This window comes from Podarcis muralis, chromosome 5 (assembly GCF_964188315.1).
Source record: "Podarcis muralis chromosome 5, rPodMur119.hap1.1, whole genome shotgun sequence".
Taxonomy (NCBI): Eukaryota; Metazoa; Chordata; class Lepidosauria; order Squamata; family Lacertidae; genus Podarcis; species Podarcis muralis.
In genome coordinates, this window is record NC_135659.1 from 55239304 (window position 1) to 55263413 (window position 24110).

A 24110-nucleotide genomic window follows, 5' to 3' on the forward strand; every position below is an offset into this window, starting at 1 on the left:
GCAAATTTTAAAATGGTTACAGTGATTTAAATGGAAACACAATACATGCCACCATAGCAGGGAAGACTGAACTTGGTGACCTGTGCTCATGCTCAGTCTGTGGTCCATGTGCTAACAATTCAAGGGAACTTCCTGCTCTCCCATCATACGGTTCTTTGTCTTTAAACTAGACTTGGATTGGATAGACCTTTAACCAGAGGCTTGTCCTCTGTAGAGTAGAACATATGACCACGCATCCCCTAAATTAGGGTCCAGCTCTGGAGCAGAAACCCAGGAGGTCTTGGAACCAAGTTCAGGCTTTTAGTCTGGTGGCTCACTCTTTTACCATCACTCACACCTGCCCCCACTGGCACGAAAGTTTCTCTGTTGCCACAGGAGTGTAGGGAGCTGCACCATGCTCAGGACTCTGTGTTCTGGTGCATGTAAAAATATCAGAACCTCTTGGTGGACAAAGGAAATAATGGCATCCTGCTGGTTGCAGCTGCTCCATTTCCTACAGCATCCCCAGTGACAGAGGTTGAGAGTGAGGGTTACTATTGTCATTAACTACTTATTCACAGATCCACATGTATGGATCAGGGCCCTGTGTACCATCCACCCCCATCGTTCAGCCTGGACACTGAGGTCCAGCTCTAAGGGCCTTCTGGAGGTTCCCTCACTGCGAGATGTGAGGTTGCAGGGAATGAGGCAGAGGGCCTTCTTGGTGGTGGTGCCCACCCTGTGAAATGCCCTCCCATCAGATGTCAAGGAAATAAACAACTATCTGACTTTTAGAAGACATCTGAAGGCAGCCCTGTATTGGGAAGTTTATAATGTTTTACATTTTATTATGTTTTTATATGTGTTGGAAGCTGCTCAGAGTGGTTGTGCAACACAGCCAGATGGGTGGGGTGTAAACAATAAAATCATCATCATCATCATCATGGGGATGAGAAGGAATGAGGGGAAGGAAGATGAGACATTGACTAAAGCCACTTGTGGTGTTTCTCCCCCAAGACACCCGCCGAGTTCCTGAGCCTCTTCCAACCATCCCTGCCAGGGAACCTGCTCTATGAGATGTTAGTCTTTGTGGAGCGCCTCAGCGAAGGGCGCCTCTCCCCGCAGTACCAGTCGATGCAGTGGCAGTACAGTGACAACTCCCTTCACGAAACCATCTTTGGCAACAACTCCCGCCTCTCCGACCGCCTGCTTGCTCTCATCATCCACCCCGAGGAGGAGGTGCAGGCTCAGGCCTGCAAGGTCATCCTCAGCCTCCGGCTCAACAGGGAAGAGAGCAAGGTGGTCAGTGCCCTCCCCTTTGGGGCCAACATCAGTGTCCACCCCCTGGAATCAACGAGGATTAGCCAAGTCTCCAACCCCTCTGACCTGAGCAGCCACACTCTCGGTCCCAACAACGTCTCCTCTGAGCCCACCGGCACCAACGTCTCCTTTGACAGCACCCATGACAACAGCGGGCGTAGCTTCCACACCCTCCAAGGCACGGATGAGACTGGACACAGCTTCTATCCCCTTCCAAGAGCTGACCACAGCTTCTACCCCCTTGAGACCGTCAGCAGCCACATTATTCAGGACCAAAGAGTCAACAGCTTCAATATTCCTCCAGCTTGCTATTCGGGTGAGAGTGACAACAGTGTTTAAAGGGCCCATTTCTAGACGAAAGAGCGAATGATAAAAGAGTTGGAGAAGAGATGACATCACCATTTGTCTCTCCCTATGTAAGGAAAAGGTCCGGGCATGTAAGCATTCAGGATCCTACCTTCTACCTAACAAAGCTTCTATGTGCATTAGAATCTGGAGTGTAGTGATCATTTGCTCATTACCATCAGTGTATGGTCTGCTGAACTTTGCTGCTCCAGTTCAAGGTTCAGAGTGCTCAGAAAATCAGGTCCGTCCGAATGTCTGCCAGCCTGCCCTCATGGTGGTCTCTGAAGGGGTGTCTCTAGAGTTAGGTTAGAAACATTAAGAACGTGCCAAAATAATGGGGAAAGTTGCCTGGAGAGAAAGATCTGGTGTGTTACTGAGAAACCAGTAGTTGGTCAGTAGCTTTTATTGTTTATAACCAATGGTCATCACAATACAGTATGAGCAGAAACCACACAACTACACAATGAAAGACATTGCATGCGCCAGACCAGAACAAATCTACAATGTTCAAAATTTAGCAGTGTTCCTTCTGGTCAGCATCTCTGGATTTTGGCACTTGCACTATCCAGAAAGTTTGCCCTTATCTTTCTTGCCACTAATGCAAATAGTGCAGCCTATAGCTGATGAACTTATCAACCTCTGCCAACAACCATTTAATTTTCAAATCATCTGGTTGACCTTCTAAGGCAATCTGAAGAGGGGAGATAAACTTAGCTCTGGGTGAATCATACAATAGGCAATATAAAATATAATGTACTAGATCCTCAATATATATGATCCACATATACAAAGGCACTCTTTTACATATTTTTTTAGTATATCTCCCAGCCATAAATTCAGTAGGCATTGTCTGAAAACTGAGCTGGGTGAAAGCATGTCTTACGGGGGGTGGGGGTGGGGTGAGTTAATTCTCGCAAATACATAGCCCTTTTGTGGTCTCTCTTAATTTTACTGTACCAAGTGGCGGATTTACAATTTTTTGTATATTCAAGGTCTTTTTTGCATCTTCGCCAAACACAATATCTCATATCTTGTGCTCAGGAGCATCTGACAGTATTACTGCTGGGGAGATTGAATAACTCTGCATCAGACCTCTACAAGATTTTAGCCAGCCTTCCCTTTTCTGCAAATCTGAAAAACAACTTTGGGTTATGTGTTGTTCTGGCTGCAATGATATTTTCCCCCCAGTACAAAAACATGGATTTGTGTATACAAGCCTTTATAGAGGGAAGACCCGATTCAGTCCTTAGTAGTGCTCCAGGTGTACTGTGTGGCAGTGCCAACATCACATGCAGGAATTTATTTTGAAATACATCAAGTTCCTCCCTGCAATGGTGACCCCAGATAGGTGCACCACATAAAAGGTGAGACACAATCTTGGCCACAAAAATCTTTAATGTTGGTTCAGCTAAATGATGGCCCTCTGTGTAATACAATTTCTTTATAGGCCCCAATAAGCTTGTAGCTGAAAGTGTTGTTGCTTCTAAATCGGTGTGGTTCATGCTCTAAATCGGACACACTAGTAGATTGTGGTCTGGTACAAGGTTGGTTGCAACAGGAGCATTACCACCATGCAAGTATATAGTAAAAGATTAAGAAATAGGCTATCAAATGCATATTTGGGTTAAAAGTGAGTACATGGTCTAGACCAAAGAATGCAATCTAAAGGGTATACTAAGTAATAAAATTATTTTCAACGGAATGGTGTGGTTCTTGTGAGAGGTTTGAGAGTATGCATATGCATATGCTGTGCTGAACTGATGTATATGGATGTTTTGAGAAAGCATGTCTGATCTGTGTTAGATAAGGGCTTTTAGCAGGTTGGATGAGGGGTATATTTGGAAGTATTTTCCATTTAAACAAATTGTGGTCGTGTGTGGATTAGTTTAGGAACTTGTGAGATATGTGCAGACATTGGAATTATTTTGGGCAATGATAACTGCTGCATGGATGTGTGAAGGAGAACAGGAGTGTGTGTTCATATTGTAAATGTTGGTTTCTGCTCTCTGAGTGCACATGCACCTGCTCGCTACGTTCTTTCACTCTGCCGACGAGTTCCTTATGCAAAGTGCTGTGCCCATGTGTCAGCTGCTTTCTTCCACTGAGACATCAGAAAGGACCATGTGGCCAATTAAACTGCAACATATGTACAGAGGTAGGAATTATATTGAGGAATAATAATCACGAAGGAGAATAGGAGAGCAAGTGCATCTTTAATGTTTTTCCTCAACTTTTAATTTTCTTGCTGGGTCCTCACAAATGCCATAGTCGGTGTTGGTGATAGTCCCGATAATTGTCCTGTCAACCTCACAGCTTAATCCATTTTCACAGGGACACCTGTAGTATATCCCAGTAAGGTGCTGCAAGAGATACAAAGATGTAGATCAGAATTCACAACTTGACTAGAGGAAAAGCTATGTATACAATGTCTTCTCCATTCTGCTAAGCTGACCAGGCTTGGACATCATCCTGCATTCCTCACTTTTCACTGTATTTAATACCAACTTCAGAATATTTGCCACATATATGAGGCTGCTTTAAAGTGAGTGATGGGTTCTTCCAGAAGACTTAAAAAAAAATATCTAATTCAGTTCTGCTTCTTCTCATGTTCACTCTCTCACACAAATCTTTTCAGCTTCTCACCATCTCCAAAATTCATTACTTCATCCAATACCTCTACATCCTCCTTCACTTCCCTAAGTATCTCTCAGGTTCACAGTTGTAATTACCTTCTCCGGCTCTCTTCTTTTGCTTCATCCTTCACTTACACTCATTCCCTCTATCCTTAGTTCTGCTGCTTAGCTTAATCTTCCCAGCCCATCATTATGATCATAATACTTCTCTCTATTCCTCTTTCTTCTTTCTTGTCTGACGTTCTTCTGAATCTCCACTGACATCTTTAAGCCACCAACAAAGAAGATGAAGGCCAGAAGAAGCACCAGTCACTCCTAAGGAATAGGAAATGTCACTTACCCACCGAGAGCACTCCTGAAACTCAGCTGCTTTGTCTGCACAACGAGCCAGGCTTAGGCCACTCCCTCTGTGACAGCATCCATTTTTGCATTGGAGACTGTTGAGACATAGCTCTCCATTCTCCTATAAGGTAACCATGATTAGATAAGGTGTGAGCAACAGGATAAATGTCCATGAAGATGGACACAGGTGGTGCTGTAGTCTAAACCACTGAGTCTCTTGGGCTTGCCAATCAGAAGGTTGGCGGTTCAAATCCCCATGACTGAGTGAGCTCCCATTGTTCTGTCCCAGCTTCTGCCAACCTAGCACTTCGAAAGCATGCCAGTGCAAGTAGATAAATAGGTACTGTTGTGGTGAGAAGGTAAATGGCGTTTCCGTGCACTCTGGCACTTGTTACGGTGTTCTGTTGTGCCAGAAGCAATTTAGTCATGCTGGCCATATGACCCAGAAAGCTGTCTGTGGACAAACGCCGGCTTCCTCGACCTGAAAGTGAGATGAATGCCGCAACCCCATAGGCGCCTTTAACTGGACTTAACAGTCCAGGAGTCCTTTATCTTTTATCTTTAGCATGAAGATGAAGGCCAGATGAACCACCATCCATTCCCAAAGCATACCAGAGAACAAAGCCAGCCAACCAAGGGAGTGATACAAAAGCTGGAAGCCAAACCCAGCTCTCACAGGTCTATATTCCCTGAATAGAGGATTTCATGGAATCTTATGGACCTTATATTTAAGTAACATAAAGTTGATTCTGCCGCACTCATGTCCTTTCCAAACTGCCACTAGAGATACTGTGTTGTCATCATCCCTCAACCTCACAAAAGAAACTTCCCATATAGGCAGGAAGGTACCTTGTGTGCCCTGGTTTTTATGCTGATATCCTAGAGTACCCTAATGCTCAAAGTGTTTGTTTGATACTCCTATTCCTAAAGTGAACTGGGGCAACTAAAGCATTTCTGAAATGAATCCTGAAATGGATCATATGCATAAATCAAACAAAGTGTTTGAAGAACTCCCTGTAAAAGTCTTTCCCTATTACATGACGGGGTAGCAATTTCAATACTAGAGAGAATCCCAAGAGCCAGACAACATGGCAAATCCCTCGCATCAGGGATGCTTCTGGAAAGGGTACAGCAAGAGTACCCAGTAACCTCTTACCAGATTCAAGATGAGTCCTCTTTGGCTCGAAAAGGCCTCTGCCAAGGCAAGTGTCAGCAGCAACAAAACCCAAGGGCTCTTCATTGCTTCTTAGCAGTAAGCCAAAGGTTTTATCTGGTGCACCTAGGACAAGAATCCAGAACGTGGCATGTTTCAGACTTATAAAGCCTACCCTCAAAGTCACATGGGTGCCTTCTTGCAAAAGATATGAGTACATGTAATGGAAAAATGCTGTGTGTGTTAAAATAAAGAAAAAACAAACAAGCCAGTCAAAATCACCCAAGGCCACAGGAGAGTATCATGTGCAGTCAGCCTCGATAGCTCTGTTGGTTAGAACAGATGTTTTCAACCTTTTTGAATCCATGGCTCCCTTGACCAACTACATTCTTTCTGCAGCACCCTGTGGGGCTCAGGAGCCCAGTTATGTCACCCCTTGCCTGCAGAGCTGGCAGCCCCTCACCTCTTTTTGAACTCCCTCCATTGTGGACTGTTCCCTCAGCCACCTCTCCTTGGGAGTCCTCTGGGCAGCTGCTGCCGCCGCCCCTGGTCTCTGAACTGCCCAGCCCCAAAGAGAGGTGTTTCCTCACACTGCCCCTCAGGGGCCTGGGACTTGTCTCTCCATTCCCAACAGTAAGGGCTGGTGGCTGGCTGGGCTCCCTTTCCCACTTGCTTACTTACTCCAGCAACAGCACCCCCTGCCAGAGGCATCATTCACCTGAGGAGCTTGTAGCCATGGCTGCTGCAACAAACAGCTGTGCAAGCCTTTGGGAGGCATAGATGAGAGAGGGCATCAGAGGAGGGAGGGAAGGAAAGAGGGACACGGGCCAGTGTTGCCCACGGCACTCCTGACCATCATTCAAGGCACCCCAGGGTACCATGACACACTGGTTGAAAACCACCGGGTTAGAACATGGTGCTGATAATGCCAAGGTTGTAGGTTTGATCACTGTATGGGACAGCTCCCTATTCCTGCATGTTTACACTCTCAGAAAGAACTGAAGCACGTGTGCAGATGTTTGGATATATCAGATATAATAGCACCAGGCATGAATCTGGCAGGGCAGATCCTCCCTTCTTACCTTTCATGGAAGGCTTATACTGCCAGAGGAAAGGATAACTTGCCACTAGGTAAAAACAACAGAAAAGCTTATTGCTCAATGTTACTCATTTCATGGCCCTTTTGTCTTCTTGAATATCTAGCATGACTGCCAAAATAAGGAACAGCAGGCAGGTGTGAAAGGCTTGCTCTTTCCCAGAGCTATTATTCAGACAGCCTGAGATATGAAATCACATTGAGTCCAGTAACAGGTACAGTCTGCTGGAACTTTCTCAGGGCACAGGTGTGGACTTTTTGGATTGCAAGGCCAGGCTCAGGTGTTCAGGGAGATGATTTTTTGAATGCTCTCAGCAGTTAAGTAAGTTTCAGTTTAGACCATATGCCCCTTGTACCTCACACCCCAGCTCTGCTTTGGGTTCCCCCCAACTCTGTAGAGCAGATTGGGGGAGGTGCAGGGGCACACGGGAGGAGGAGCGGGAGAATTGGACCAGGTACACATAATATATAGTTATGAGTTTGGGTGGGATCGTTCTGGATGAAACTGTGGGTCACTTCCAGGGTTGGCCGATCCATGAGGAGAGATGAGGCAGTTGCCTTGGGGTGGCAGGCTCTGGAAAGATGGGAGGGGTGGCAGACCCAGCCTCCATGAAGCATGGCCTGTACTTGGTGACCTTCCCTCCTCTTCTGTGTGCTTAACCCTCCCTGCCAACAACAGATGGCAGCTGGTGCGTAGGTGGGTGCCTGGCTGCAGATGTGCAATGGAGGAGGAGCAGGTGGGTGGGAGTGCTGTGGGTGCTCAGTGGTGAGGGAGTGACATTTTCTGTTTTGCTTCTAGCCCTTCCAAACCTTGGAATGGCATGGCATGGCATGGCATGGAATGAAGATGGAATGAAGATGTGGTTTTATGGTTGCTTCACCCTGTTCCTTGCTCAACCCACAGTTGTATTATCCATGCCACTGCAAAGTTGCTGAAAACAAACTTACCTAGATGGCAGAATGAGAGCATTCTGGAGCTTTAGCTGTCTAACACACAAAGTGCATTAGAAGCTAAACTAATGCTGTGATTTATTTCATAAAAACATATTTTAACCATAAGCTTCAAGCTACATTTCCCTTGAATATTCCAAAGACCTTGAAAAACGCAAAAATGTAGGTACCTTGGAAAGTTGTCTCCATCCTTGCAGAACACCTCCTCAAACCACAGAATATGAAGTGTTGTGATTCAGGGGCAATGAATATATTTTATACAGCGAATAGAGAGCAGTTAGCATTCTTTTGCATTACATCAGGTATGAGCACTTGGTCTCTGAGGGAGTCAGAATTATAATGGGTCAATCATGAAAATAATGAACAATTCATTGATAAAACCCTACTAAGCTTCAGTTAGTCCTGGAGGACGTGGCTGATGAAAGCCTGGAAAACCACTGTGCCCACTTGGATGCCAAACGACATAAACAGATGTTCAAAGTTGCCATTCGTCCCCGTCCTACACCCGGATCGGATTGTATCCCCGCCTCGTCCAATTTAGTGTATATTCGTGCTGTGCGCAGCTGTTGCAGCCTGCCTCCTTCCCCCTCGCTCTACTCGCCTTCCATTCCCTTCTCTCCCCTTGGCTTTCTCTGCCGGCCGCTGTCCGTGGTGCTGAAGCAGAGCGCGGAAGAGAGAACCGGGGGAAGCAACAGCAGGGAGGAGCTTCCCTTTGAAGGGCATGTGGCAGCCGCCGCTTAGAAACCGGGAGATCCGGGAAAAGGAGGAGGAGGAGGAGCCACGGCTAAGTAACCTTCAGGCTCTCGCAGGCTCTCAGGGAGCAGATCAGAACAGAAACTTAACAGGCATTCTGGAGACCCAGCGTCTGAAGCCCGGGAAGAATCTCTGAGTCTAGAGCTACTTCCCAGAGCCCTGAGGTACCGTCTAGGATTGGGAAGCTGAGCCTGCAGCCCCAATTCCGCAGCTTCAGAGCATCTACCCGCTGCTCCCCCTCCCATTTCCTGGCGTAAGGAAGCAGCCAGCTTGCTGAGCGTCTGACTTTCACCTCCTAGGACCCCTGTCCAGTGCTGACCCTTACCACCTGTTTCCTAGAAGAAACAACCCACCCTAGGAGTCGCCATGGCGAAGATGCTCCCAGCCCAGGAGGCAGCAAAAATCTACCACACCAACTATGTGAGGAATGCCCGAGCCATGGGGGTCCTGTGGGCCCTGTTCACCCTCTGCTTTGCTGTGATCATGGTGGTGACTTTCATCCAGCCCTACTGGATCGGGGACAGCATTGACACACCACAGGCTGGCTACTTTGGCCTTTTCTCCTACTGCATTGGCAATGCCCTTACAGGGGAACTCATCTGCAAGGGCAGCCCGCTGGACTTTGGCACCATCCCCTCAAGTGCCTTCAAAACAGCCATGTTCTTTGTGGGCATCTCAACCTTCCTCATCATTGGCTGCATCTTCTGCTTCAGCCTCTTCTTCTTCTGCAACGCAGCCACTGTCTTCAAGGTGTGCGCTTGGATGCAGCTGGCAGCATGTGAGTGGGGCTTAGGGGACCTGGAGGGAGAGGGGAAGACACTCTTGTAAGAGTCACACACCTGCGCTAATGGGAGTAGCCTCAGGGCCAAGCAATACCATATTGGGGACAACATAGCTCTTTGCCTCTGTTTTCCAAAGGCCACCTGTGTAGATATAATTCAAATCTGCCAGTGGCCATTTTGGATTCACGCTACATTGGCACCAACACAAACCAGGTTTCGGAATATTAAATTTGCTGCTGAAGCTCCCAGTACATAAGATGGTAAGTGAAATTGGTTTTGGATTGTATATATCAGTTCCTTAGAGGAAATAAAGCATTTCCAACTTCTTATACAAGTGGTTGCCCAGATTACATGGATGCAAACCCTAAATTGTCACTGCAGCCAATCATTGCTCCCTGATCAGTGCACCTATGTGCTTCATATGATGGCAAGTGAATCCTTGTACAATTCATATTTTCATATTTTTGAACATACACTTAAATATGCAATATGTGAAGTCTTCCATAGGCACCTTTTTGCCTTAAATTTCCAGAGGGGTAGGCAGGTCAGTCTATTGCAGTGCAAACGATGAAGTCTTGTGGCACCTCAAAGACAAACAAATTCAGTATGGCATACCGTGGACTACAGTCAACTTTCTACTCTCCGTAGATTATCCTGTTTAATCTGGTGTTTACGTAATGAATAAGAGTGACTGCCTAATTAAGCCCTGCTAGTAATGGCAATGTCCAAGAGAAGGCACAGCTAGGATTTGGTGAAGCTTTTAGCTGTCCAGACTCAGTCCTGCTAGGTCTGTGCAATTCTACAGGCAGAAGAAGTTGACATATAATCAAGACACTTGAAACCTTTTGAAATATTTACACCAGTGAGAAATGTTGATAGCCTTCTTATATTACCTGCAGAATTCTGCTTCAACAGGTGGAAGATACCGTACATTTGGTGAGAGACATTAGTGGCATAAACCAAGATGAACAATACTGTATTTTGTGGTTTTATATCCTGTGAATCGCCCCAAGACCTGCAGGTATAGGGCAGTATACAAATGTAATTAATAATAATAATGATGATAAGAATAAGAATAATAAGGGAAGCCTCTGGTTCCAGCTGTCTCCAAAGCTTGGGAGTTAGAGGCTTGAAAAGGCCCACAAGTGGCTCACAGTAACCAAAGAGCAGAAACACAGGAGGAAAAGAAAAGGATGGGTAAGCAGGGGTGTGTGTGTGTTTAATGATTTCAAGTGCAAAATTTCATGTTTCATGTTGCCATATTGGCTGCCAAGAAAGATGCCAAATAGCAGCATTGATCTATTTTATGATACCCACTTGCATTATTGTAGGAGACTATTTAAACCATGTATGACTCTTCATCTTGCCGGTTTAGTATCTTAATCCCATACATGACCAGTGAACCCATTTATTCTGAACTGGAGGGTCATTGAACTTATTTACCAAAGACTTACAGAATTGTCTGAGATCTCAGGGTGTGAAGAATGAACCTCTGCTTTCTGGAAAGATAACATTTATACATTTCAGTGTAATCTGGGAGAGAAGGTCAAATCAAACTGTGCATGGCACATTAAGTAGAAGTCCCAGCAGAAACACCAACTAAGATCTAAGACAGGAAGGGATGCGGGTTATAATGAAGAGGAAGCTTATGGGAAGCTAATAAATCAGTTTTCTTTCTTTATAAAGTCCATCCTAGGGAGAAAGCAGTGCCAGAGAGTCGTCATCATGTTATGGCATTGTAGTCTGGGCTATCACAATTCCTAGTGGCAGAGATCAATTGTGTCTGTAAGCAAGGAAGACAGAAGGCAGCACATTTATTACTGGCATGAAAGAATGCTCTGCAACAGAGGTTATACTGTCTCTTGATGCACTGGTGTATAGTAGTATATCAAAGTACTGTAACTATGACCATGTGGCTGCTTTAGAGCATCAATTGCTGCATGTCACAGAAAGAACATTCACAATGGATATTAACAGAGCCTTACTGGATGCTTTTTCTACCACACTTGCCAGTGATGAAAAATGCTTGTGCAGCCCAGAAGGGCTTGTGTTAACATACAAATAATGATTCCATGACAACAGAAGCACTTAAACAAGTCTAATTCAGAACAGCAATGCTACATAAATGAACCCTATTCCATACTTATGCAGTAATCCTGGCTTATTTGGTTGTTTACAGCTTGGTTTGTTTGGATGAGTCATCTTGAGCTTTTTGCTCCATTAGCAGCTTCTGTTCTCCTTGTAGGAGAGGTTAATGATCTGTAGATATCTCATTAGTGGCTTGTCTGTCTTTGCTACAGGCCAGCTAGGCTGAGTGTCAGTCCCATTCCGCTCTTGGATTCTATTTCAAAAGGAATAGGAACACCACAAGTGCATATTACTGTTTTAATCCTTTAACTTTCATAGTTTTTCTCAAAGATTAATGTAATTCAGAGTTAGACGAGGTGCCAAGAAAAATCCAGAGTTCTTTTTCACAGAGCTACTATTACTGGATTCTCTAAGGAGCAGAAATTGACCAATCCATCAGATTAGCTAAACCATATCTGTAGTGTAGATAAAATGCCCTAACACAATTACTACAGGTGAAATAAAGCCAGTAACATCTTGAATCTGGGGATCTCCCGTTGGCTTAGAATGTCTGTGCAGTGTTGTAAAAACACATGAATGTACTGCGACCACCATTCCGCATCCCTCTTTAGACAGGATTATATTACAAAAGGGATCTACATTAGTTATTGCAATGGCACAACTCAGCAGCGAAGATGCTGCTGTGTTTGCAGAGGACTTGGTCCTCACACTGCTTCCTGTGATGGATGCGGCCCCAGGCACTGCTGAAGAGCAATTCACAGATCTCTTTTGTAATGTGTAAAGCATCTTCTGTGTTTAACTGTGGCGATGTGTTATCTCAGATATCTAAATAAAGTTGTCATAAATAATGCAAGTGGTCCCAAGGGAAGTCATTTTGCATTCAAGATCCTGGAACTGAAGTGTTGCCAAGGGAACAAAGAAATGATGCAAAACTACATCTCTCAGCAAAGAAACTCGAACAAGACTTATTCTTTAGAGATGCTACAACCATACCACTTAAATGTACGGGATATAATATGCTGGTGTCACAGGCAAACTATATGCATGTGCACTTAAGAGAAACAGTAGATTGCATGAGGCATATAAGTTATATTCCAGAAAAACAAGGTGCCTACTACAATGATAATCCATATCTAGCAGCCTCCTTCCTAGTCCTAGACGCATGAGGTTGGGGTGTGGTTACTCTGTAGTGAAGGACCTGGTGCTGAAAATTGCTTCCACACATTCATATCATCACTACTTAAGCTAACATAGAACTGTGCCCATCAAAGTCAGAGATGCTGAATGGCAATGACCTTCTCCATGCTGTGGAGATGAGTGGCAGTTTGCAAGAGATTCTGCCTTGTGTCACCACTGATGCAACACTGAGCAAAAGCACTCCATTTGTGCCGTTTGGCTCTCTTGATTTTCATTCAGCCTCTCTTCCCCCTCCATCCCACAATTTCTGGGAGAGATTTGAAGGACATTACTGGAACCAAGATTATGTTCGAAAACCTTCTTGCACCATGCAAACATCCTGAATCAGACAAGATGCCTGCAGTCATCTATTTGGAAATCTTATTAATGCAAAGTATCTTTCCCTGCAGGTGCAGGCTTGTCAATAGGCTGCCTGCTCTACCCTGATGGCTGGGACTCACCTGAGGTGAAACGTATGTGTGGCGAGAAGACTGACAAATACACACTGGGAGTGTGCACAGTGCGCTGGGCATACATCCTCTGCATCATTGGGATCCTGGACGCCTTCATTCTCTCCTTCTTGGCATTTGTGCTTGGCAACCGGCAAGACAATCTCCTTCCATCCGACTTCCAAGTGGATAATAAAGGTGATCCTATTGTGTATATGGAACCTCTCTCAGGGCAGACACCACCCTCCAACTGACTAGTATCTTGTAGGATAGCATTAGGCATGCATTCAGAAGTGCCAGGACTATGGGATATGATGAGGGAATGGTGGTTCTGAGCTGTGCTTAACTGCATAGCTTACCCAGATGAGTGCTCATGCAGGAACAGTAATTCCAGCTGGCAAATAGTATCCAACTTGCCTCCCATCTAGGTACTGATCACGCCTGCTTTACTTAGCATAGCTGCTTCATCATGTGGTGGTGGGGAGCTCAGTCCTTGTGCCATGGTACAGGGAGAAACCAAGTATTTAATAGAGAGGGCTTACTTGAAGGGTACACATGTCAAGGCTTCTGCATAACTATATCCCTGAAAAACAGCCTGTAATGCAAATGCTTCTGCATGAATGCCCAAAACTCAAGCATATGTACACAACTCCAAGCAAGCTTATAGCACGTGTAGGTATGACTCTCCCCCTAAATATATATGTTAGTTAGAAGATACTAAACAGCACCGCAATAGCCCTGTGGACAGATGATCTATCTTTTCCTCCTTGCCCATCATCCTTCAAAGCCCTGCTCATCCATGGAATTCAGGTCTAGTCAGTTGTGATGAAGCCGATACACTTTCAGTGCAGTCCTTATCGGTACACTAGGTACTAAATTGAGCCAGTTCTCATTAACTGTAAGCGCAAATTGCAAATACAGAAAGGGAGTGACATCCTTTTTGCATATATAATCATGGCTAGTGATGGCTTTCAATTTAGTACTAAAGGTTCAGGCTGCACATCACGCACCTTCTCGCCTCCCTGAGTAAGTGTGGGCTCGTGTGCACCATGACACACTTTTGGGCCATGAAACAGGGGCTCCTTAAATAGTAGTCATGAGGCCTGGATACTTTTCAGGGTCACCATTGTTGTTGTTTTTTGTCTTGCAGAAGAAGGAAATGAATGAAGACAAACAACCTCAAATGTACCTTGATTGAAGTGGGCGACATACACATTCCAACTATCAAGCTGGAGTCCAGAAGGCTGCTTGATACGCTCCCAGACTTTTATTGCCTGCAAACATTCAATTGCGCTATGACACAAAACCAAAGGCACCACAAAAAAGGGGGGGGGGAGTGAGGACTCCTTTCGGAAAACTAACCCTTCTTTCTCTGGAAAGATCACCTACTAGATTCTCAAAACCTTTGCCTTTGCCAAGAACTATACCCAAATATTCTTGAACTGAAGATCTGCTATGCAAGAATCAACATATTCATGGCATTCTCTTTTAACTGAGGGATCCAATCAATCAAGAGACAATGCAGGCATATAATAAGTAACAAGCAGCCTATGTGAAGTAATCTGTTCCCTCCTTTGTTTACATGAAGCCAGAGTGGAAAGCCACAAAAGTAACTGAGACCCAATGACAGGCACGCCCAGGAGAATAGTAGACTTCCTTCTTTGAAGAATGACTTTCTATCCTGCACTACAAAGTGATCGTGAAACTTCCTTCCAGTCATGAGTTTGCTGTGCATCAAGGAAAGTAGCTGACCATGGAGAATATCTCTTGTTAGGTGTGCAGTTGCTTGCAGTTTTCAGAATTTGGTCTTTTATTCTGTTCTTATGTTTAGTGTAGCCTACTGAGGTTTTCCGTAAAGCATAAATGAAAGAAACCTGCAGCAAAAATTAGCAGTACCAACAAGATGCAGTAATACTCGCATCCAAGGAAAATAGGTCTATAAGCAAGTCCCAGACATCAGCCACAAAGCTAACCCTCCCCTCCCTTGGCCTTACAAAATATCCCACTAAGATACCAAAAGAACCACAGAACAAGCAAAACATGCTAGTAGTTGGGTAATGCATCTCTGCAGTAGGCTCTGTCCACTGCACAGAGCGTATTAGAAATAAACTCAAATGATAAGATTATGCTAAACAGATCTACTCTGAAACCCAAGAGTATTAACTGGATTTCTCTTTATGGTTAATTATCCGGGACAATTCAAACATCTCTTCCTGCAATGAAACCAGTATTGCATTAAGATGATAGAGTTAAAATAAGCCGCTAGTATTGTAATGTAAATCTTAACTTAGACCATGATAATGAAATGTCTGATCAATTATGCATTGTGGTTTATGCTTTCAAGAATTAATTTCATCATCTTTTCTCCAGCAGTCTAAAAGCAGACCACCATTTCCTGAACTCATCAGCCACCAATATTCTTTGTTTCCTTTTCCTGCCCTGCAGCCATGCAACTAGATCACTATATCCCCATAACACAGCAGTGCTTGGATTTAATTTAAGCTTCTCACTGTCTCACAGCCTGTTCAGATAAGAGGCTCTACTGTACGAAACCTGTGGATGAATATAGACAGCATATCAAAAGTACCTGTGGATTATTTAATAACCTGTTTATTGTGCTGCTGCATTTACAAAGAAAAAAAGACAATGCACCCAATAGAAAGAATAAAAATGTATTTTTTTCCTTCGGGTTTTAGAATGACAAAACAAGTACAAATCTGTTAGTGAGCACTTTATGGCAATTTGGAAGTTGAGTGAATCCAATGTGAGCCCCCAAATATGTAGGCGATCCTGACAAGCTACCTCTTGTATTATCCTAGAACTTCTCTCTTAGTGCAAAAGAGGTGGCAGCAGCCTTCTTCGGTGGGGGGGAACATATATCAAAACCCAAGAGATGCAGCCCCCCACACCCAGGAGCATTTTGTTCCATTCAGGTAGGCAAGATGTTGATGCAAACTAGGTTGCATTGACACCGGAAATTCAATTCTCCCTGCCAGCAAGTTTTCACAGTATTCAAAAAGAAAGTATGTATTTATACATTCTATTTCGATCTTTACAGTCAAGCAAAGAAGTGCTTCTTGGAGGTGAAGAAGATACTTTAGATAACCGGAGTATCATTTAAAACTATTGGAACCTTTTCCTTTTCATCTTAAGATTGTACAAAGAGAACATTGCTTAAGATCTCCTAAATGGACATGCAGCACAGATTTTGCAAAAGCCTCAGTCAGGTATAATATGACAGTGCAGCCAAATTCGAAAGTGAAGGAGGTATGATGGTTAAACTTCCATTTAAGATAAAGTAAAATAAAACTGCACCAGATTTTTTTTGCAAAGGATAACGAGGGTTTAAGATGACTATAAACTGGGATTTCTGCCAAGAGAAAACAACTGAGAAGAGTGTTTTCCTGCTGGTAGCTTTTGCATTGAATTGTCCCTCAGAGTGCCTTCAATTCTGAGTCCTCCAGCAGTTTCCAGCCTGGGAGAATTTTGCAATCTCAAAGGCCTATTTGGTCCATGGGAAGTCTCCAAACCTTACATTTGAGCAAGATGCTGGGGATTTAAAAAAAACAACCACAAACAAACCTGGGAAAACCTAGGAGATACTCATTGTAAAACTAGCAAGAGTTACATATCTTTCTAATAAAATAAAAAGCCTACAAGAGTCAGTCACAACTAACCCCATTTCCTAGGAGTTTTACAAGCTTGCGTTGTATATTCTCTGCTGAGCAACAATGGCTGTAATGATTCTGGAGAACAGAATTTGACACTTCATCTCTAGGGGCGGGTGGGTCAGAGTCAAACTACTCTGTTCCCCTAGATTATTTGTTCTGCTGTTAATACATAGGAAGAAATTCTATTCGAAAGGGGATTTCTAGAGTCCAGCACCTTGGACAGTTAACAGGGTATATATATTACATTCATTGACCTTTGGAAATAGGGTGATTGATAGTCTGGGCACAGCTGGAAAGACAGCCCCCAATATTATCTTTCCTTATTGTTGAATAGGAAGAACATATCCTATTTTTCCAGACTGAAAACGTAACTGCTCTCTCCTAAAAATACAATTTCACACAAGGCCAACAAGGCCCCTGGGGGCATAAGGGAGACCTATGGAAAAAGCGGTCTGCCACAGGCTGGATCACCTCCTGGCTTTTGTAGCAGAAACCATGCCATCGTCAAATGCCTTTTGGGCCACTGTACACTGTTGGCAAGCCCCGTATTGCCTGGGGCTGCATGTTGGGCAAGTCTGGCACTGAACCTGGGCAACCTGGCTGCCCCTCTGCAGCCAACAAATGCACAGAGCCATACTTGTAAAGAGACAGTGACCTCTACCAATGCCGGCTGCCTTTATTTTCCATGTGAAACCTACTCGGGTTCACATGGTACGGCTTTGGAGAGCAGCTCATTTCACGGGACTCAGAAACTCAAGTGAACATGGAGGGGACAAAAAAATGGTGCTAAAAAAAGAGAGATACAGTTCATAAGAGGTCGTTTCAAAGGATTAAATGGCTAAAACTAGAGAAAAAGAATAATGAGCAAAAAAGAAAGTTACCCAAGCAGCAGAGCAGACACCTTAGGAATGAGTCGAGTCGAGTTCAGTGCTCCACATGGAGCTACCACCTTGGTGCCATCTGCCATTTCTTCTCTTACTGTCAGCAACTGGATGTGCACTAAGAAAATGACTCCCAGAGTCAGTGAGCTAAGGAGGGATTCACAGCTCTTCACATCCCCCTTGGGATGACGGCAATATAGTTAAGGGAGTGTGTCCCAATGGAGATTTCCCCACACCTTCAGGGTTAGGTACTTGAGTAAGGAAGAGAGTCAGGGGTCATTTCACATTCCTATAAAAACTCTTTGGCAAACTCCAATCACGGCAAAACATATTGGACGCCCACTGGCTGACAATAGTCCCTACTGAGTCGAGTACACAAACTCACATGAACGGTTAGATTTATCTAAAATCTCAAAAGCCCTCAAGGAGAAGCTTCACTCTGAAAATCAACAAGGAAAAATTGACCTGGGAGGAGAGGGAAGGGGCAGCTGGGACATCTAGGTGTGTATATATTATGCTGTAAACCCGGTTATAGGGCCAATACATCTAGGAGTTGAGCCAGGGGTGCCTGAGACACTGTGCTGCTGTAGCTCTCTTCTCAGGATTCAGTTCCAGCATAGGTAATAAGAAGTCTGTGAATGCAGCTGCCTCGTCTTGGGACCACTCGTATTTCTCCACCAAAACTTCAAAAAGGCCCCATGGCTTCAGTTTGGTGATGTGCTTCAGATCACCTGAGGACAATGACAGGAAGATTAACAAGGCTCACATTAACATGAACAGGAAGGCCAACAGAACAGGTATCAGGATTCTAATGCTCCCTTCTAAATGCTATTGCTCAATAGAAAAAGGAGTCCTTTTTCTCTTTCAAATTTAACACCCAGTGCAAGGCAAGTTGTAAATTATGGACTGTATGAAGTAGTGATAGCTAGGCAGCGTTGTGCCAAATATGGTCTACACTTTAAGGAAGTGTCCGGACTCTGGGACTATTTTTTTTAGAAGTCTGATATTCCATGTTCTCTGTCTTCCTCACTTTCCAAAAAGCCTAAATCCCAATCCTGCTCTACACCTGCTGTCATACAATGTCAGGTGGGCAGGACTTGGGCAGGACAAATGGCATTGTGGGCCAAAATGGGACCTCAGTGGGCCTAATACAGCCTGTGGGCTGAAGCTTCCTGACCAGCGGCCCAAGGGGCCCCAATGGTTAAAGAAGTCTGACTTTGTTTCCAATGAATGAAAAGTAGAAATAATTATAAGCAAATGAGTAACCCTCTCTGCCATTGCTCATATATGTCAGCAAAGTAAATGGGCACTTTGTTATTATAAAAGAAAACAAACAAGCAAAAGAATAAAAACTAGATATCCCAACTACCCCAGGTCTGGAACCCTCAGCCATTCAACCTCAGATTTCCCCCTTACCTTTTTTGGTGAAGAACTCCTTGGAGTATTTTCCAGCCACAATGAGCTTGCGAGGTATTTTCCCCAGAAGTTCTATGATTAATGCAATATGGTCTGTATTCCCCAGGAGAGGGCATGAAAGAAATAATATGCAATAGTATTAACACACAATGGCTTTCATCCAGTTAGTGTGCTCCTTCTTCCCTTCTGGATTTGAGTGTTTGTCCTGTTCTCTCTCTTTCTCTCCCCCCCCCCCCCCGTTTTCTATTGCTCTGGGTCAGTCTATTCTGGCAGACATAAATCTCTACATTGGGAATAGTCCTTTTTATGTGTTACCTTTCTATTAAAAATATTTCAAGGAACTTAATGCTGTTAAAAACAAACCATTGATTATTTAATAAATGACTAACAGTAACACACTGGAACTTAAAACAATCTGTTTTTAAATCTGATATTGAAAATGAGCTGCATAATGTACCAGCAGACCAGTATTAAAAGCTCTCAACAGAATAAAGAGGCTAGATCTCTTTTTGAGGTCTTGCTTTGTAGAGCTAGAACTTCCAAACCCCCTTGCGTAGGAACTATGTGCAGAAATAATTTAAAGTACTAGAAGTAGTAGGTACTCACCTTCATCCCTTGAGTAATCTTCTCCAGAGTGAGGCTCAAACAGATAGTCACCCGTAGCCAGTTCGAAGGCCTAAACAAGGAAATGTCAGACAACTTTCAGGGTCTTTGGGGGGGATACAGTCATTTGGTATAAAAGCCACAATGCTAGTCACACGTTAGTGTGTAGAGAAAAGGAATCTACTCTAAATTATGGTGCTGAAAGAGTATGTCAGGGAACTGCCATCAGAACAGGGGTGGGAAACAGAAGGGCAGTTGTGTTACAGGGAGCCTCCGAAAATCTTGCGAAGCAGTTCCTCTTCCGGTGATGAGGAAAACCCCACCTCCAGTGGGGAAGAGCTGAAAGGACCAGAGGACGCCAGCCTCAGCACCACTTCTGGCAAAGCCGTCCAGAACGGAAGCACGCCCCCTCCGTCGCCCACCCTGCACAGAAGTCTAAAGCACAAAGAGGGAAGGAAAAGGCTGGGCGTAACGAGGCTTTTATGCTGGAGGAGGTCCAGGAAACAGGCACTCCCGGATTCTGCAAGCGATTGAGGCAGACATGAACTTTGGGGTTCTGCACTGTAAATAGTTTGCACCCAAATAAAACCTGTAAAAGACAGGTCCTGCCTGGTTACTCGTGAACAGCCACCCTTGCCATCTGACAAGTATCATGAATACTTCAGGGTTCTTTTAGTCAAGCAATTTTGATTCAAAACAAGGTCCACATCCCAGAGTGCCTTGCTCACCAAACTGCTGATACTGAACACAGACATAGAACTGGTTAGGCTTTAGACCTGTAAATTACTTTGTCCATGAAGTCTGAAACAAGCAGGCCTTACCGAACATTGGCAATGTAGTAATAATTTTTTTTTTAAAGTAAAAAGCTTGCTTCTATTAAATGAAAAGCTTCCTTTAATTTCTAATAGCATGCTTCATTTCATTTCAGGGCAGTACGGATATAACAAATGTAAAACACACACACAACAAAACCAAGAAAACAGCAGACAAAACTTTAAAACAGATAAAAACGTACTATCAGCTTATTGCAATTTAACAGTAATTTAATTCCTGCAGAATTCTGCAACGGACACCACTTCAAAGATTTAAGACAATGTGATTGAACTTACCATGCAAGCTGTACTCCAAATATCAGCTGGGGTGCTATAACCGGCTCCAATCAGTACTTCCAAGGATCGGTATTGCCGTGTCTGAATGTCCTCAGTGAAATGTTTATGCTGTGGGTTTAAGATGAGAGATCAAAGGAGATTCCAGAGACCAAGTAGACATGTACTAGGGAATGAATACATCTCAGAAATGAATCCCAGTGAATTCAAAGGCATGTATAGGCACTAGCTGATGTCAACAGAGCCCCTAGTGTTGCTATTAGAGGAAGACCTGAAAGATGTAATATAGCTCTCAATTATCTGGTGCTCATTCCTTTACTTGGTCTGCCCTCCCTCACCCTCACCTTCCCTTCTGCCTACCCCAGTGCTAATTAGGATGCTATACAGCATCAACAAAGGCTTGCGGTCACTTTTGTGGCTCTAATATGGGGCTGAGACAAACTTGGGTACTCAATTTGAAGATGCACCTTGGAAATCAAATGTGCCAAAAAACCCTGACTCTATCTATCCTTGAGTCCAGTCTCAAACATGTTTTGAGATGAATCTGTACTGCTACCAAACAGAGGATTACTGGATCACTCCCTATGGAATGCTGGATGCCTGTTGATCGTGCAACATGTACTACCACAAGTGGTGCTCATACACAGTGATACAGACCTTTTGGTCTCAGGTATTACAGGAAATCTCTGCTAACGTATCACAAATTGCACCTTCCTTGCCACAGCGGGCCTTGCTCTCTATCTTTCCAGAGGAGATGTGTGAACTTCTGTATCAGGAGTTTATTTCTTTTGCTGGCTGTGAAGCTGAAGGTTGCTCAGCATCGGAACCAGAGCTCCCCCTTCACTTTGGAGGAACGGTGGAACCAAGTCTGGAACCTTCCATTATTAGAAAAGCCAACTTACATAATCAGGCTATGTACAGGCTTGAATGAAGTGGACAGGTTAGTTTAGAATACTGCTTGCATGCATTGACCCCCTGGTCACCAACTAACTTGCTGCAATGAACTGATCCAACCGTGTCACATGAACTCTCAATATTACATTGAAGATGTGCCGCCTGTAAGAAGCTAGATCTCACTTCTCATTGTAATCAGCGTATTTTTCAATACCACTACTAACAGTACCACTACTGTTTGGTTTCCTGTTTATTTGGTGGGAATGTGGGGGGTCTGTATGGGTGTCTGTGTGTAAGAAACCAATTTTTAATAAACAGTATTAATGGGGGGGAAATATCAGAGGTATGTTTGCTACATTCACCTGAGCTAACTGCAAAGAGACAGCAGTTTCTGTAACAGTATGGAAAGAGCTTTAAAACTTACCACCCAGCAAGCATTTCCTAGGTCAGCTATCTTCACTTTGAGCTTATCTGCATTCCCAGGCTCAAGAGGATTAAGGAGGAAATTTCCAGCAGCCGATTTTCCTAGGCACAGCACAAACAACAGCCAGTTAACTCCACATGGACCATCTGCCACACAAATTCTAAAAGCATCATTGTTTATTAGAGTACTAGTCACTCCTTGTCTGGAGTCAAGTATTAATTTCACATCCATGAGTTGGTTTGGATGTCACTATAAACCGTGGCTTAATGTGACAGGAAATACAGAAGCCTTGAGCTCATGTGCTCCCCCCTCCTCCTTCAGTGCTACTATAAGTGGAAGACCAGAAGCTCTTGCTCCTGTTTGTGATCAATCACAGCTTGTCACTTCTTCCAAACCTGGCAAATTGTGGTTGACTTTAACTATTTAACTTTTAGAATCTTCAAGCCGTGTGTTATGGAGAAAGGAAGAACCTTGACAGTTCTCTTTTCTTAGAACCAGGGCCAGCTCTAATAGGGAAGTTTTCACTTCACAATGAAGCACAATAAAGGACAGAGAATAAACTAAAGCCAACTCATGCCCTGTCTAATCTCACCTCAGACTTTGCTGGATGACTTTAAACAAGCCATTATCTGGCTTCTCCCTGCCTCTCCCTTCATATGGGGAAAAAACAATACTAGCGTGCCTTACAAGGAATGCTACTGTAAGATTATCATGATCATGTGTGAGAAATGCTTTGAAAGCTTAGGAAATGTTGATAATATATCAACATGATTGTGGCATATTCCAGAACACGGTTTGCGTCAAAATTGCACAACTGATTGCTTATACAGAACCCATGTCCTGTACCTTGGCTGTTCTCAGATGACTCATTATTCTCATTCTCATCCTCTGAAGGGATTTCTGCCCTGATGCTCTCTTGCAAATGGCTGATCTGCTGTTCACTAAAATACTGTCCGTCACTTGAAGTTGCTTGGCATATCATTGAATCTGCAACCTCCGAAATTAAGGGCTCGCAGGAGTCTGATAATGCTTCCTGTATGCTGGCCTCTGGGCCACCATTACTTTGGTTGTAAGCACAGCTCTCCTCCTCTTCCTCCTCCTCCTGCTCCTGAGAGGGCCTGCTGCAATCATTGGCATTGTGAAGGTCTTCCTCGAGTCTCACTGACACTTGGTTGATGGACTCTGAGAAGGTAGCCATTTGCATCACTCCATTACAGTTGATCTCTGTTATGCATTTTTCAACTCCTTCCATTAAGACAGCTTGCTCTGATACAAGGGAAATGTCATCTAGATAAAACAGAAAAACTGGAGTTATAATGGAGTTATAACTAAACGGGTTTTAAATGACTAGTGATTAGGTATGAAGTGCAAACAGTATCCGATACTGCAGCTGTTCTAACCATTTATAAACAGTGGCTTAAGATGTCCATTACATATGCTGGGGAAATGCTAATTCCTATGGTAACAATAATGATCTGTTAATATTTTCTTTTCCTGTAGAGTTTTTATCATTACTTGTGTTATGTTTAATGTCTATTAATGATTATTTTAAAACCTCCTCCCTTTCAAAGGATGCATTATTACCAAGTACACCCAAAGCACATATTTTCTAGAAATCCATACCTGTCTTTTCTGGCAGCTCTTCATCTGGAGGGCTCTCTTTTAAGAGCAGCTCAAGTGGCTGTGGAATTTCTTGCTGCTCCTCCTGCTGCTCCTCAGGCTCTGCTTGCAGTGGGATGGCTTCCTTCTCCATCTCCTCAATTTCCTGAATTCGCTTCTCCAGCAGCTCCGCTTGTCGTTTCTGTTTCTTTTTCAATTTCTTTTTCTTATTTTTCGACATTTTGTCAGCCTGCAGGGTAATTGCAAATACACCAACCCTCAGGCATCTATTGCCTACTGCTTTTTATACAGAAAACGTAGTTAAATAAGGGAAAACAGAAGGAAATAACACCATCCCTCTGATCATAAAGAACATCCAGATATCATGAACATTTACACTGCAATCCTATACATGTTTATATGAGTTCAATTTGTCTTATTTCCAGGTT

At 43.9% G+C, this 24110-nt stretch overlaps 4 protein-coding genes across 13 annotated transcripts in view; 2 read left to right on the forward strand and 2 right to left on the reverse strand.

Annotated features, from left to right (window-relative positions):
• Window positions 1-3346, forward strand: part of LOC114599203 (armadillo repeat-containing protein 12-like) — a 53007-nt gene extending 49661 nt beyond the window's left edge. For all 8 annotated transcript variants that reach the window (XM_077928857.1, XM_077928859.1, XM_077928862.1 and 5 more), the window contains one exon: window positions 997-3346. In XM_077928857.1, coding sequence (XP_077784983.1) covers window positions 997-1638 — 642 coding nt within the window. In that variant the 3' untranslated portion in view covers window positions 1639-3346. The remainder of the gene's footprint in view (window positions 1-996) is intronic.
• A 116-nt stretch (window positions 3347-3462) lies between these two features.
• Window positions 3463-5889, reverse strand: CLPS (colipase). The gene is made up of 3 exons (XM_028732123.2): window positions 5776-5889; window positions 4618-4740; window positions 3463-4004 (listed from the first exon to the last, which is right to left on the reverse strand). Exons 1-3 carry the CDS (start codon window positions 5857-5859, stop codon window positions 3858-3860), a joined length of 354 nt encoding a protein of 117 aa, XP_028587956.2. The 5' UTR covers window positions 5860-5889; the 3' UTR covers window positions 3463-3857.
• Window positions 5890-8348: 2459 nt separating this feature from the next.
• Window positions 8349-15389, forward strand: LHFPL5 (LHFPL tetraspan subfamily member 5). 2 transcript variants are annotated; one of them, XM_028733977.2, is made up of 3 exons: window positions 8349-9350; window positions 13029-13265; window positions 14218-15389. In XM_028733977.2, the coding sequence occupies exons 1-3, from the start codon at window positions 8939-8941 to the stop codon at window positions 14232-14234; spliced, it is 666 nt and encodes a 221-aa protein (XP_028589810.1). In that variant the 5' UTR covers window positions 8349-8938; the 3' UTR covers window positions 14235-15389. The 2 variants fall into 2 exon arrangements, with proteins under 2 accessions (XP_028589810.1, XP_077784990.1); XM_077928864.1 differs by lacking the exon at window positions 14218-15389 and having other exon boundaries at window positions 13029-13321.
• Window positions 15390-15661: 272 nt separating this feature from the next.
• Window positions 15662-24110, reverse strand: part of SRPK1 (SRSF protein kinase 1) — a 31549-nt gene continuing 23100 nt past the window's right edge. For both annotated transcript variants that reach the window (XM_028733974.2, XM_077928863.1), the window contains 7 exons: window positions 23686-23911; window positions 22909-23349; window positions 22063-22163; window positions 20748-20855; window positions 19642-19711; window positions 19036-19128; window positions 15662-18350 (listed from right to left, as the gene is read on the reverse strand). In XM_028733974.2, the coding sequence (XP_028589807.2) occupies window positions 18166-18350; window positions 19036-19128; window positions 19642-19711; window positions 20748-20855; window positions 22063-22163; window positions 22909-23349; window positions 23686-23911 (1224 nt within the window). In that variant the 3' untranslated portion in view covers window positions 15662-18165. The remainder of the gene's footprint in view (window positions 18351-19035; window positions 19129-19641; window positions 19712-20747; window positions 20856-22062; window positions 22164-22908; window positions 23350-23685; window positions 23912-24110) is intronic.

Excerpts from the sequence above, each read along its gene's own strand:
- LHFPL5 (XM_077928864.1), top strand. The coding sequence starts at position 8,939 with ATGGCGAAGATGCTCCCAGCCCAGGAGGCAGCAAAAATCTACCACACC. Across the intron at positions 9,351-13,028 it reads TTGGATGCAGCTGGCAGCAT|GTGCAGGCTTGTCAATAGGC; the intron begins GTGAGTGGGGCT and ends CTTTCCCTGCAG.
- CLPS (XM_028732123.2), bottom strand. The coding sequence starts at position 5,859 with ATGAAGAGCCCTTGGGTTTTGTTGCTGCTGACACTTGCCTTGGCAGAG. Across the intron at positions 4,741-5,775 it reads GAGGACTCATCTTGAATCTG|GAGAATGGAGAGCTATGTCT; the intron begins GTAAGAGGTTAC and ends GTTACCTTATAG. Across the intron at positions 4,005-4,617 it reads TTCAGGAGTGCTCTCGGTGG|CACCTTACTGGGATATACTA; the intron begins GTAAGTGACATT and ends TATCTCTTGCAG.